General features: G+C 47.7%; 1 protein-coding gene across 2 annotated transcripts in view; it reads left to right on the top strand.

Moving 5' to 3' along the window:
• Positions 1-2299: 2299 nt before the first annotated feature.
• Positions 2300-15565, top strand: part of LOC126291554 (serine protease 1-like) — a 212735-nt gene continuing 199469 nt past the window's right edge. Inside the window, exon 1 of one of the 2 annotated variants that reach the window (XM_049985066.1) lies at positions 2300-2380. In XM_049985066.1, the coding sequence (XP_049841023.1) occupies positions 2320-2380 (61 nt within the window). In that variant the 5' untranslated portion in view covers positions 2300-2319. The remainder of the gene's footprint in view (positions 2381-15565) is intronic. The other variant, XM_049985065.1, reaches the window with a different exon arrangement.

The following is a 15565-nucleotide window of genomic DNA, read 5'->3' on the forward strand; positions in this document are numbered from 1 at the left end:
CTCGAAACCACTGTTCAGCTTTTCTTAATTTTGAGATACATTCGGTTCGTCGTCTTCACTTTCCGTAGTCTTTTCCACCATACTCTCGTATCTTAATATTAGCCATGTCCAGTTTCATAAGGACTCTTATCGGGTGATTCAGTACACAACCGGGCACAGCTTTTTCAAACAACAAACTTCTTTTTACTCAACAACAGTGAACTGCTGCCACGTTAAGAATATTCGTTAACGGCAAGGGGCAAGGCAGACACAACTTACATCTATCTTTACACAATGAACATACGGAATGAAACTAACTGCCTGTTTTCAGACACATACTGGCGATATAAATGTAGCACATTCCAACAACTACAGTATCAGAGTTAACGTTTTACTGTGCTATCATCACATTTTCAGTACTACAAATCGGTGTTAATATATTTTCCCCAATAACTGATTTTTTCTGGAGAGAAATTGCTTCCCCTCATGACTTGGTGCTCATCAGAATTACGAAACGTAGAATCACTTCCTTCATTTTCTACGGGCTGAGCTGTAGTGTACCCTGCATATCCAACATTTTGCAATAAATTTGCTTCCGCATCGGCGCTCGTTACATAAAGTGGAATACACTGTAGGGTTGAGAACATCAATACTACTGACATTACAGTGAGCCTGCAAGTTTCCCTCTACTTAAATCATCGTCTGTACTTACAGTATCACCAACATCAGATGACAGATGAACAACACGCATACTGCTATCGGCTTTGCCTCGGAGCTGCAATTAAATACAGGGAGTTGATGAGGTCCCGTATGGCTTCAAAAACTTATAAGTTGGAACCTATTCGTGAAAGATCATCGCGGTTTGCTGTAAAACGATTAGCTGCTCTAAGAGATTTTTTTTTCGATTGTGTCAGACTTACAATGTGTGCCCCACTCGTCGCTCATAGCACAATAAGGCGAATTCAATTTCTGCCCATTCAGGGTCAGTTGAAAATGTTTCAAATGGCTCTGAGCACTATGGGACTTAACATGTGAGGTCATCAGGCCCCTACGCTTAGAACTACTTAAACGTAGGCCAAAACAGGATTCGAACATGAGATCGTAGCAGCAGCACGGTTTTGGACTGAAGCACCTACAACCGCACAGCCACAATGGCCGGCGAAGGGTCAGTATTGAATCATGAAGACTTCGGATTGCATCAGTGATACTAGCACGAAGGGTAGGAATGTCATCGACCAACGTCGTCTACACAGAATCCTTGACGTAACACCACAAACAGAAGTCTAATGGTGTGACATCCAGGCCGTCACGGTTCAGCCACTTACCAGGAAGCGCGTCGTGCACATTCCAACTGTCATGTGAAGTCGCAGCACACCACCACTTTGGCTGCTTTCAAGATGACAACATGTGCTTGAGCCACTGCAGGAGTGTGTGTGTGTGGTAGGGTGTGGACTCTGTTTAGAGAAAGGTCTACCTTTTAAAGTTTTTGACCCACCACAGTGTGCTAATTTTTGAGGTCGTGTTCTGCTAAAATGGCGTCTATAATTATGTGATAGCATTACCACAGTTTTGAATTCTGCATACCAGATTACATACTGCACATTCTCCTAGTCTATCATTTTGATGGATTCCAAGTCAAATCTATGACAGAGCTGAGTATAAAATAACTGTGAGAGCTACTCGATGTTTTACAATGAAGTATAAGAATAGTGCATAAATTCGTAGCGTTGTTGTTTAGCGTGTTGCTATGGGTTTATGTACTAATTGTCATTTTCCATTTGTGGTTTATTGTTGCTGTTTGAGTATACATTTTGTAATTTTATCACCTGGAGATACTGAGTGGAGCTCTGGATGCTAGAAAATGGAGTTCCAACTGAGGAAATGGGAACATTCTTCTGTTTGAGTTCAGTAGTGAGTGACAGCAGTGGAGGTATCCACAAATATTTTCGCCGTGTAAGGGGATTACGGCATTGGACTCAGAACGGCAAAGAAAATGCACAAGGCAGAGAAGCCTCCAAACAGTACTTTGTATGAAGAGTCATGGGCGCCCAACGATTTAGCGACTAGTGGTATTTTCGCTGTCTTCCTTCCTTCTGACGAAGCTTACGATAGTAGCACGTGAACATTCGACCAGCTTAGCCGCTTTCGAGATACTCGTTCACGGGCCCTGCCTTATAGTACTCTGTCCTCTGCCTTCCCCCGAGTGCCTCCGTCCTAGTGTGCTGCGCTCGCACACACCTGTTTCGGCACGACGCCGCCAGGTGGCTCGCCAGTGCGCGAGGCTGCCGCCGCCAGGCGGTGCCAGCAACGGCAGCAGAGCAGGCGCCGGCGGCGGCAGCTATGGCCACGCGCTCCCACTGTGCACTCGCGGCTGCCCTGCTGGCGGCGATGGCGGCGACGAGTGAGTGCCTTCCAGTCAACTGGCCTAACACAATGGCTTTACACATTTTGTCTTTGTTATCAAGCGTTAGCCAATGCATCATGTGTTCTTTTCTCCTGACTAGTTTATAATCGCCAACTATGATTTCCTGCCCATCTGTTAATCTCGGAGCACCATTTCCATACTTTGTTATTTACTGTATACACGTCTGCTCAGTAAGTATCGGGAACTTTTAATTTCGAGGTTTCTATTAGTCTAATCCTCGCGATTTTCCTTTGCTTCGTCGGCCACTGTGTCATACTACAGGGAGTTTCAAAAATGACCGGTATATTTGAAACGACAATACAAACTAAACGAGCAGCGATAGAAATACACCGTTTGTTGCAATATGCTTGGGACAGCAGTACATTTTCAGGCAGACAAACTTTCGAAATTACAGTAGTTACAATTGTCAACAACAGATGGCGCTGCGGTCTGGGAAACTCTATAGTACGATATTTTCCACATATCCACCATGCGTAGCAATAATATGGCGTAGTCTCTGAATGAAATTACCCGAAACCTTTGACAACGTGTCTGGCGGAATGGCTTCACATGCAGATGAGATGTACTGCTTCAGCTGTTCAATTGTTTCTGGATTCTGGCGGTACACCTGGTCTTTCAAGTGTCCCCACAGAAAGAAGTCACAGGGGTTCATGTCTGGCGAATAGTGAGGCCAATCCACGCCGCCTCCTGTATGTTTCGGATAGCCCAAAGCAATCACAAGATCATCGAAATATTCATTCAGGAAATTAAAGACGTCGGCAGTGCGATGTGGCCGGGCACCATGTTGCATAAACCACGAGGTGTTCGCAGTGTTGTCTAAGGCAGTTTGTACTGCCAAAAATTCACGAAGAATGTCCAGGTAGCGTGATGCAGTAATCGTTTCAGATCTGAAAAATGGGCCAATGATTCCTTTGGAAGAAATGGCGGCCCAGACCAGTATTTTTGAGGATGCAGGGACAATGGGACTGCAACATGGGGCTTTTCGGTTTTCCATATGCGCCAGTTCTGTTTATTGACGAAGCCGTTCAAGTTAAAATAATCTTCGTCAGTAAACTAAATGCTGCGCACATGCATATCGCCGTCATCAATCCTGTGCACTATATCGTTAGCGAATGTCTCTCGTGCAGCAATGGTAGCGGCACACAAACAAACAAACAAAGAAACACACAAAAATTCAGGACAACACAAAGCTAATTGCAGGCTGACTGGAAATATAGTAAAAGAAAAAAAAGTGATTGTTGGCTACAAAGAGAGAGAGAGAGAGAGAGAGAGAGAGAGAGAGAGAGAGAGAGCTAACTGGTTTGGTCATGAATGAGCATGGGATATTCTAATAACTGCAGCACTTTTTCACTCCACCCACTGCCCCAGCCATCCATGTGCGCATTCTTGTAATACACTTCATGAAGCGCTGCAGTGCTTCAGAAGTTATTAAGTCTGGAGTGGAATATCATATTTTGAAAATGTTACAAATGTTGCTTCAGAAGATATTAATTAAATGCTTAATATAGGCACTTAAATAATTTGCTTCAAACACACACAGTTTAAAACTAATAATGAAGAATGCTGCACCATACTTTGCACACATAAACAATTGTATTATGCTCTTGGCGAGAAATGTCATTAAATAATCTAAACCTATTATTATTTGACATCACAACTGGAAGTGGTGATGTATGAAATATTTGGAATTTCAAATTTCGATGTGCATACCATAATGGTTTTGGGTTCCCTGAGGACTACAGGCCTTCTATGTGTATTTTCTTATTCAAAAGTACTACAGAATTCCTAAACTGACAGGTTCTCTCAGGTACACCAGGAACAAGGGTGCAGGAGAAGAAGGAGGAGGATGAGAAGGTGCACGAGGAGGAGGAAGATCTCCCACATGACGTTACAGAGGCAAGAACAACAAATACCTCTACACCGCAGAGTCCACTGTGATGTACTGAGAGACTCTAAACATGACACACTTCAAGAGCGATCTAATCAGGAGCAATAGGTCGTCATGGCTAGGTATCAGAGATCATTGCCAATTGGGAATTTTATGCCAGGACTGGGTTTTTAAAACACTGTGGAAAGCCTAAATTGGTTCTCTCCACTACATTCAGAACGAGGAAGGGCATATTACGGATACTATAGAGAAACAAGCAAATACCACTGCAAGACAGAGTCCATTGCGATGTACTGGCAAGCACTAAGCACGACACAGTTAAGCACAAATCAGTCCGTAGTAGCAGCTGCCATGGGAGGACGTCGGAGATCTCCGAAACACTGGCAGGTTGCACACGTTCATGTCCTGATGTACACATCAGTCCGTAGCAGCAGCTGCCATGGGAGGACGTCGGAGATCTCCGAAACACTGGCAGGTTGCACACGCTCATGTCCTGATGTACACATCAGTCCGTAGCAGCAGCTGCCATGGGAGGACGTCGGAGATCTCCGAAACACTGGCAGGTTGCACACGTTCATGTCCTGATGTACACATCAGTCCGTAGCAGCAGCTGCCATGGGAGGACGTCGGAGATCTCCGAAACACTGGCAGGTTGCACACGTTCACGTCCTGATGTACACATCAGTCCGTAGCAGCAGCTGCCATGGGAGGACGTCGGAGATCTCCGAAACACTGGCAGGTTGCACACGTTCATGTCCTGATGTACACATCAGTCCGTAGCAGCAGCTGCCATGGGAGGACGCCGGAGAACTCCGAAACACTGGCAGGTTGCACCCGTTCATGTCCTGATGTACACATCAGTTCGTAGCAGCAGCTGCCATGGGAGGACGTCGGATTTCTCTGAAACACTGGCAGATTGCTCACGTTCATGTCCTGATGTACACATCAGTCCGTAGCAGCAGCTGCCATGGTAGGACGTCGGAGATCTCCGAAACACTGGCAGGTTGCACACGTTCATGTCCTGATGTACACATCAGTCCGTAGCAGCAGCTGCCATGGGAGGACGTCGGAGATCTCCGAAACACTGGCAGGTTGCACACGTTCATGTCCTGATGTACACATCAGTCCGTAGCTGCAGCTGCCATGGGAGGACGTCGGAGATCTCCGAACACTGACAGGTTGCACACGTTCATGTCCTGATGTACACATCAGCTCGTAGCAGCAGCTGCCATGAGAGGACGTCGGATTTCTCTGAAACACTGGCAGGTTGCACACGTTCATGTCCTGATGTACACATCAGTCCGTATCAGCAGCTGCCATGGTAGGACGTCGGAGATCTCCGAAACACTGGCAGGTTGCACACGTTCATGTCCTGATGTACACATCAGTCCCTAGCAGCAGCTGCCATGGGAGGACGTCGGAGATCTCCGAAACACTGGCAGGTTGCACACGTTCATGTCCTGATGTACACATCAGTCCGTAGCAGCAACTGCCATGGGAGGAAGTCGGAGATTTCCGAAACACTGGCAGGTTGCACACGTTCATGTCCTGACCTACACATCAGTCCGTAGCAGCAGCTGCCATGGGAGGACATCGGAGATCTCCGAAACACTGGCAGGTTGCACACGTTCATGTCCTGATGTACACATCAGTCCGTAGCAGCAGCTGCCATGGGAGGACGCCGGAGAACTCCGAAACACTGGCAGGTTGCACACGTTCATGTCCTGATGTACACATCAGTCCGTAGCAGCAGCTGCCATGGTCGGACATCGGATTTCTCTGAAACACTGGCAGGTTGCACACGTTCATGTCCTGATGTACACATTAGTCCGTAGCAGCAGCTGCCATGGGAGAACGTCGGAGATCTCTGAAACACTGGCAGGTTGCACACGTTCATGTCCTGATGTACACATCAGTCCGTAGCAGCAGCTGCCATGGTAGGACGTCGGAGATCTCCGAAACACTGGCAGGTTGCACACGTTCATGTACTGATGTACACATCAGTCCGTATCAGCAGCTGCCATGGGAGGACGTCGGAGATCTCCGAGACACTGGCAGGTTGCACACGTTCATGTCCTGATGTACACATTAGTCCGTAGCTGCAGCTGCCATGGGAGGACGTCGGAGATCTCCGAAACACTGGCAGGTTGCACACGTTCACGTCCTGATGTACACATCAGTCCGTAGCAGCAGCTCCCACGGGAGGACGTCGGAGATCTCCGAAACACTGGCAGGTTGCACACGTTCACGTCCTGATGTACACATCAGTCCGTAGCAGCAGCTGCCATGGTAGGACGTCGGAGATCTCCGAAACACTGGCAGGTTGCACACATTCATGTCCTGATGTACACAACAGTCCGTAGCAGCAGCTGCCATGGGAGGACGCCGGAGAACTCCGAAACACTGGCAGGTTGCACACGTTCATGTCCTGATGTACACATCAGCTCGTAGCAGCAGCTGCCATGGGAGGACGTCGGAGATCTCCGAAACACTGGCAGGTTGCACACGTTCATGTACTGATGTACACATCAGTCCGTATCAGCAGCTGCCATGGGAGGGCGTCGGAGATCTCCGAGACACTGGCAGGTTGCACACGTTCATGTACTGATGTACACATCAGTCCGTAGCAGCAGCTGCCATGGGAGAACGTCGGAGATCTCCGAAACAGTGGCAGGTTGCACACGTTCATGTCCTGATGTACACATCAGTCCGTAGCAGCAGCTGCCATGGTAGGACGTCGGAGATCTCCGAAACACTGGCAGGTTGCACACGTTCATGTCCTGATGTACACATCAGTCCGTAGCAGCAGCTGCCATGGTAGGACGTCGGAGATCTCCGAAACCTTGGCAGGTTGCACACGTTCATGTCCTGATGTACACATCAGTCCGTAGCAGCAGCTGCCATGGGAGAACGTCGGAGATCTCCGAAACAGTGGCAGGTTGCACACGTTCATGTCCTGATGTACACATCAGTCCGTAGCAGCAGCTGCCATGGTAGGACGTCGGAGATCTCCGAAACACTGGCAGGTTGCACACGTTCATGTACTGATGTACACATCAGTCCGTATCAGCAGCTGCCATGGGAGGGCGTCGGAGATCTCCGAGACACTGGCAGGTTGCACACGTTCATGTCCTGATGTACACATCAGTCCGTAGCTGCAGCTGCCATGGGAGGACGTCGGAGATCTCCGAAACACTGGCAGGTTGCACACATTCACGTCCTGATGTACACATCAGTCCGTAGCAGCAGCTCCCATGGGAGGACGTCGGAGATCTCCGAAAGACTGGCAGGTTGCACACGTTCATGTCCTGATGTACACATCAGTCCGTATCAGCAGCTGCCATGGGAGGACGTCGGAGATCTCCGAGACACTGGCAGGTTGCACACGTTCATGTCCTGATGTACACATCAGTCCGTAGCTGCAGCTGCCATGGGAGGACGTCGGAGATCTCCGAGACACTGGCAGGTTGCACACGTTCATGTCCTGATGTACACATCAGTCCGTATCAGCAGCTGCCATGGGAGGACGTCGGAGATCTCCGAGACACTGGCAGGTTGCACACGTTCATGTCCTGATGTACACATCAGTCCGTAGCTGCAGCTGCCATGGGAGGACGTCGGAGATCTCCGAAACACTGGCAGGTTGCACACGTTCACGTCCTGATGTACACATCAGTCCGTAGCAGCAGCTGCCATGGTAGGACGTCGGAGATCTCCGAAACACTGGCAGGTTGCACACGTTCATGTCCTGATGTACACACACAGTGCACCAGTTTCGTCATACGCCGCCGACGCTAGTGCCCAGACGTCGGTGAAAACCACACTGGCGATAACTTCCACTTCTGCTGCAACTGCAGTCGTGGACGCGTGTGTAAGCACTACCACCAGCCACGGAAGGCCAGGGATGGTTGGAGTGGTAGGGATTCGAATGTTATCAATATCCCAGAATGAGATTTTCACTCTGCAGCGGAGTGTGCGCTGATATGAAACTTCCTGGCAGATTAAAAGTGTGTGCCCACCGAGACTCGAGTTCGAGTCTCGGTCGGGCACACAGTTGAATCTGCCAGGAAGTTTCGTTATCAATATTGCCAGAGCAAACACCTGTTATTTTGAATCTCCTCTCATACTACACACACATCCGCGTCTATCCCCACTCACCCAGCACACTTCCCACTTCTGGTCGGTGCACTCTGTACACTAAAAAGCCTGTCACAGACTGAGCTAATCCATTACTTCTGGTAGCCGGCTCCTTATGACCACCTCCTCAGCCAGCCGCAGTGTACCGCGAAACAAACAGCTGCGGCTTGGATTTATATAGTAGTTCTAACCAATTCCACCCCGACAAGCCGCCCTCCCCCTCCCCCCAGATTAAAAGATCCGCTTTACCCGATCTGTGATAGCTATGTTGTTGACCAAATGCCTAAAATTTCTCATGTGAAGTGTAGATTTCTACTTTTATACAAGTTATTTTCAAGGACAGAAGAAATCAGGGCATACACATCACTAATGTATCGTTACATGTTGTGAAGATCCTGTAATAGTATGACATAGGCTACATTGCAAGTATTTTTCTCATCAGGTAGAAGTAAGAGAAATAATGTAGAGTGACGAAACGTCGGGAATACATTCGTCTAGGTAACATATTTAAGTGACTGACACTGCAACATCATAGGTAAAAGTAATCCCGAGATAAGCCATTTCAAGTGTGAACTGGAAAATTAACAACCGCTGTAATGAGCAGAACGTTGAGTGCAGACAGGCGAACGTGCAAGCAATGTTTTTTTACTGTTACTGCATGTCAGTTTGTGGGATGGCGATCCATGCCTGTTGCACTCGGTTGGTCAGTGCAGGGACGGTAAATGAGATGACACTGAAATTATCGTCCAATGATGTCCAATGTGTGCTTGATTGGAGATGTGGTGATCGAGCAGGCCAAGTAACACGTCGACACACTGTAGAGCGTTTGGATAACGACAGCGGTCATTGGGTGAGCGACAGCCTGTTGGAAAACACCCCCTGTAATGCCGTTCATAAATGTCAGCATAACAGATCGAATCACCAGACTGACGTACATATTTGCAGTCAGGTTGCGTGGGAGAGCCCTGAGAGTGCTGCTGTTGTCATTCGATATCTCTCCCGAGACCCTAGCTCCAGGTCGGGGTTGGTTGCTGGCCCTCAACTGGTCTCGTCGTAACTAACACACGGCTATCGTGGGCACCGAGACCCAACCAGCTTTCATCAGAAAGTACAAGCGACCTCTGCCCTGCTCTCCAACGAGCGCTCGCTTGACACCACTGAAGCCGCAAGTGGCGGAGGTTCATTGTCAGTGGAATTCACGTTGCAGGGCGCCCGACTTGGAGATGTCCTTGAAGTAATCGATTTGTAATTTCGTTCTGTCCCTACCGTGCCCACTGCTGCTGAGGTTTCTGCTGCAGGTGCAGTACGATGCGCTAGAGCCATACGCTGTCACCACAGTCTTTCCTGTCGGTATTGTCACGTAGTCATCCCGACCCTAGTTTCCCTACGACCATACATTTTCGTGACCACCACTACCAGCAAACACATGCAGTGTTTACATTCCTGCCATTTCTTTTTAGCGTCAATCGCATTCATTCGCTAACGTCAACCCACCACGTCCAGTCTCGAAAACTCTCACGACCGACACAGCGTGTCATAGTGGCACTACTAGCTCCACTCTTAGGCGACTGGCGCAAAATTCTAATAGACATCATCTTCTAGACGTAGGAACATGCCTACGAACTTTAGTCAGTGTCACAGAACTCCTTCTTGGTGCTGCGATTTTATTTCCGGCGGTGTGGATTAAAGGCTATGCAGCCCCTCGAACTGGGCATCATCTTAAAATACGATGTGGTGTCGCTCCAGCGTCAATTATTGTCGCTGGTGACAGCGCTGTCAGTGTTCTGTTCAGAAATGGTTCAAATGGCTCTGAGCACTATGGGACTTAACTGATGAGGTCATCAGTCCCCCAGAAGTTAGAACTACTTAAACCTAACTAACCTAAGAACAACACACACATCCATGCCCGAGGCAGGATTCGAACCTGCGACCGTAGCGGTCGCACGGCTCCAGACTGTAGCGCCTAGAACCGCTCAGCCACTTCGGCCGGCCAGCGTTCTGTTCTCCTCCACTGGTCAACGGAAGCCACAACAATGATCTTCCTCCTGGCAGTTCGTATCGCTCCGTACTTCATCACACTACCCATTTGCATGTATCACTTGCTACTAACTAACCCCTTTACCGACTCCAGGTACGAGTTGTGTCTTACAAGATTGCGCGCTACAGCCAATAACGTTGCTGTCATCTCAGTATTAGGAGCGTCAGACTGTTGGGTTTGTACAAAGTCCACAGAACTCACCGATTCGTCAGTGAAGTGGCTGAAGTCATTGGATAGCAATATGCACACATAGAAATGGCGGTAGGTACAAGGTACAAAAGGGTGGTGCCATGGCGGAGCTCTCCTTTGTTCTCAGATGATTGGAGACCATTTGCAGTCATCTTCCCAAGCAACGATGTCATCTCACCGCACCACAACTGTTCGTTCTGGACAATTCGAGCGAATTATTTGGCCACCCACATTGCCCGACATGAATCCCATCCAGTATTTTTGGGTAATAATCGAGAGGTGAGCTCGTGCACAACATCCTGCTCCAGCAACACTTTCTCAATTAAGATCGGCTGTGAAGCAGCATCGACCAGTATTTCTGCAAGGGACTTCCAACGACTTGTTGTGCCCATGCCACGCCGAGTTATTGCACAACGCCAGTCATAAGCAATTTCGACACAGTATATCTAATATCTGATGACTTCGGTCACCTCACCGTGTGTTAAACATCGCAGCCACTGAGAAAAGCACTACTGTGGAACTGGCTGGTGGACGTTCTTCCTTTTAGAAAACAACCACCAATCAAATATGTTCCTGAATGAGGGACCCATTGTATAATCTTCACATATGTGTAGATTGTAAATGGCGTGAATGTACCTACTTACAGCAGCTGTCTTCAGATGCTTATATACATATAAGTATGAAGCACACTTCAGGTATTTCTTGCTTGCTGTACTCATCAAGATGGAATAGTAATTGCCAGCAGTTTGTTTTAGAGCTTTCTATATTCGTGTACAAAAGTGCATGGGTTGGATAAAAATAGTGGCAACACAGTTATGATCCTGCTGACAGACGTTCCAAATAGTGCAAGCCATCAGTGTAAGTGCCCTGCATCTGGGTCACCTTCCCCACACCGATGGAAGGCGTCACACACTGTCAGCAAGTCCATCTCTGCCGACTTCTTAGCAAGGACTGCCCTATGGCACATGTCAAGAAGACATTCCTTCATTTTGGTGGACAGCTCGTAATCGCACAGACTGCTATCGGGTGAATTCGGTTAATGTTCCAGTATTTTCCACTTCCATGTATGCAGGAGCTAGTGCATGTGGTTCGCCATGTAGCATCAAGCATGATGGGACTCTGTGTCAAGAGGCTGTTGTGCTCTGACTATGTGCCATTTCAGTCTTTATCTATGCACTTTGTTTGTGTTTCCTAAATATGCTGCTTGGGCGCTCGAACTGCCCTTCCGCAGTTTCAGACAGTACGTACAGAAACTGATTCAAACACAGCCGTCGCCGCTCACTACGCTATTTGTACAGATCGTTTGCTATCAGAAACACACAGTGGTCATGGCATGTGATACACATCCTTTATTTTATGGCGGTTTTGCCACTACTTTCCATCCAACCCATGTACTTCTCAAACACTTACGTCGGAACTGTGGTAGCCTAAGTCTTCATCGACAATGGAGCTGACAGTCTGCTGCGCTGGCTTCCATCTGTCGCTGGTAAACAGAATCATGTGTGTCTGTGGGCATTCAGAGGGCTGTGTGTGAGCACATGAAGCCAAATTTGCCACCAGAAGCGGAACAGTCATCTCACTATTTTTCAGTGCCATTTGTGTGCCAACCTTGTAGAAGGATGACTAATCTTCAACATCTGGAGTAGCTGAGACGAGACGAGACGACACCTAACCAGTGAATGCCTGCTTACAATGCACTCCAGAAAGTCAGGAAGAAGCCAAGCTGTCAGTAGTCCACCATTGTCTCCTTGGTCTTCTCTACCAGAGGAGGAGTCAACTAGAAGCCTAGCGATAGTCCTCCGTTAGCTATCACTCTCACCATCGAACACTGCCTCGTTGTAATTAGTCAATAATGAACAGCGAATCTTCTAGCTGAACTTCAGGTGATAAAGTAAGTTGCGTTAATCGAACTCTTTATCTCTACTGTACAGCCGCAAGCATTTTAAGGGCAGATTACGTGTGAAGCTGCAGTGGAATACTGTATAAGCCACCAGTAGCTAGTGAGCACAGCGTGTTGTCATTTGGTTGGTGGTTTATTACTAGATGGACCAGGTCTGATCGCTGTAACCTGACAACGGGAGTGATGCATGGCACAAGCGAAAGGGTATCCCCAACATCAGGTTTTCCGTGATATTGCCGAATACGTGTCTAGAAATGGTGAATTGTCCTAACAGGTGAGCTGGTATCTGGAACAAATCGCTGTCAAATTTGTAGCAGAATCATTCACAGCCACCAACAGCAGCTTGGGGTTCTAGTCTCCGTGTTGGTACAAACTTCCTGCACTATGTCCACACTTCAGACTTGGTGCCACACTGCAGAGAAACCTTCCTAGCTCACTTCGGCAGCAGCCAGACTCCAGAGCAGAGGCAACAGGGCACAGCCCAGGCGCAACAGATGGCTTTCGACAACGTGCTTGATGAACGATTGTCCACCCGTCTGCGGTCGTTAATCGCGTAGTTGGCTACACCTACAAGATTCCTGGCTGTTTCCACATTCAACTGACGCCAGTGCTGTGGCTTACGATACAGGTGCACAAGCCAGGTGCTTAGAGCAGTCGTCAGCAAAACAGGACACGAGCACGCATTGTAGTCACCTGTCCGATCACTAGAAAGTACCTGCCTCGCTGCCAGCCCTTTTTTCGGGGGAGACAGAGTGATCACGTCCCTATTTCGACACAGTGCTGATGTACAAATAGAGAGTAATTTATTGGTTTTGACAGCCGTGTCTCTCTATGTATTCATCCAACCTCAGCTGTGCGTTGTTTGACAACCTGACAAAAAAATGGTTCTAATGGCTCTGAGCACTATGGGACTTAACATCTACGGTAATCAGTCCCCTAGAACTAAGAACTACTTAAACCTAACTAACCTAAGGACATCACACAACACCCAGTCAGCACGAGGTAGAGAAAATCCCTGACCCCGCCTGGAATCGAACCCAGGAACCTGGGCGGGGGAAGCGAGAACGCTACCACACGATCACGAGCTGTGGACACAACCTGACAATATGGCAGTCTGGCCACTGTCTTAGTCAGCTATAAATTGCCTCAGAAGTTGTGGTATCATCTTCAGTAGGTATCAGAACTTGCGTCGTCCACGCAGCATGCAGAGTGGACCTCAACCTACAGTGCTAACAGAGTGGGGTGAGTGGAGAAACTGTTGGTTATTTTCGATATGTGTTATACACATGGATCTACAATAGAGTGTCACAATAGCGTAGGGAGTACTTGGGATATGCCATAGGAACTGGCTGATGTGTCTGAGTTTTGGGGTAACAATAGCGGGCAGAATCTTGGACTGCTAAATGTTTACAGTGTAAATACTGGGTGATCAAAAAGTCAGTATAAATTTGAAAATTGAATAAATCACGGAATAATGTAGATAGAGAGGTACAAATTGACACACATACTTGGAATGACATGGGGTTTTATTAGAATCGAAAAAGTACAGAAGTTCAAAATATGTCCAACAGATGGCGCTTCATCTGTTCAGAATACCAATAATTAGCATAACAAAGTAAGACAAAGCAAAGATGATGTTCTTTACAAGTAATGCTCAGTATATCCACCATCATTCCTCAACAATCGCTTTAGTCGAGGAATAATGTTGTGAACAGCACTGTAAAGGATGTCCGGAGTTATGGTGAGGTATTGGCGTCGGATGTTGTTTTTCAGCATTCTTAGAGATGTCGGACGATCACGATTCACTTGCGACTTCAGGTAACCCCTAAGCCAATAATCGCACGGACTGAGGTCTGGGGACCTGGGAGGCCAAGCATGCCTTTTCAGGTAACGTCAACATGCTACGACTGCTGGCGCATCTGATTCTCTCTCTCATTACAGCTCCTTTTATACACAATTGTCATGCGCAGTCTCTGATGTTTTGCTGTCCACCGCCATCTGTCGGACATTTTGTGAACTTTGTTTCTTTTTTTTTTTTTTTTTTTTTGTTCTAATAAAATCCCATGTCATTCCAAACATGTGGGTCAATTTTTACCTCTCTATCTACATTATTCAGTGGTTTATTAAGTTTTCAAATTTATACTGACTTTTAGATCACTCGGTACTTGAGCATTCTCCAATGTGCTTTGAATCTGTACCTGTAACTTGTTTCATGTGACATAGGTTTAGTCATGTTGTGAAGCAGTATAGGGATTCTGGGCTATTCGTTCTTCAGTTTGGCTGTTGTTGCGTATATGTATTGTGGGTGAATGAGCAGTAAGAGTTGAAAGGAGATACACGATGTTACTGTCCAGAAGACAGCTAAAGCATTGAATGATGTAGTAACAGAGGGTACACCAGATAACACAGAATTATGGAATAAGCTTGTAGCTAAGCATGAGGAAATACAGTTGTTCCAGACACTGAACCATCTGACAGATTCATCTGCCATTAGCCTAGTCAGTACCTTTTGCGGAGGTGATGATGTTCGTGGAGAACCTGGCAATGTCGCAGAGACTTGGTGACTCCTGGAAATTGAAATAAGAACACCGTGAATTCATTGTCTCAGGACGGGGAAACTTTATTGACACATTCCTGGGGTCAGATACATCACATGATCACACTGACAGAACCACAGGCTCATAGACACAGGCAACAGAGCATGCACAATGTCGGCACTAGTACAGTGTATATCCACCTTTCGCAGCAATGCAGGCTGCTATTCTCCCATGGAGACGATCGTAGAGATGCTGGAACGGCTTGCCATGCCGTATCCACCTGGCGCCTCAGTTGGACCAGCGTTCGTGCTGGACGTGCAGACCGCGTGAGACGACGCTTCATCCAGTCCCAAACATGCTCAATGGGGGACAGATCCGGAGATCTTGCTGGCCAGGGTAGTTGACTTACACCTTCTAGAGCACGTTGGGTGGCACGGGATACATACGGACGTGCATTGTCCTGTTGGAACAG

The sequence above is a fragment of the Schistocerca gregaria genome, chromosome 9 (assembly GCF_023897955.1).
Source record: "Schistocerca gregaria isolate iqSchGreg1 chromosome 9, iqSchGreg1.2, whole genome shotgun sequence".
Lineage (NCBI taxonomy): Eukaryota > Metazoa > Arthropoda > Insecta > Orthoptera > Acrididae > Schistocerca > Schistocerca gregaria.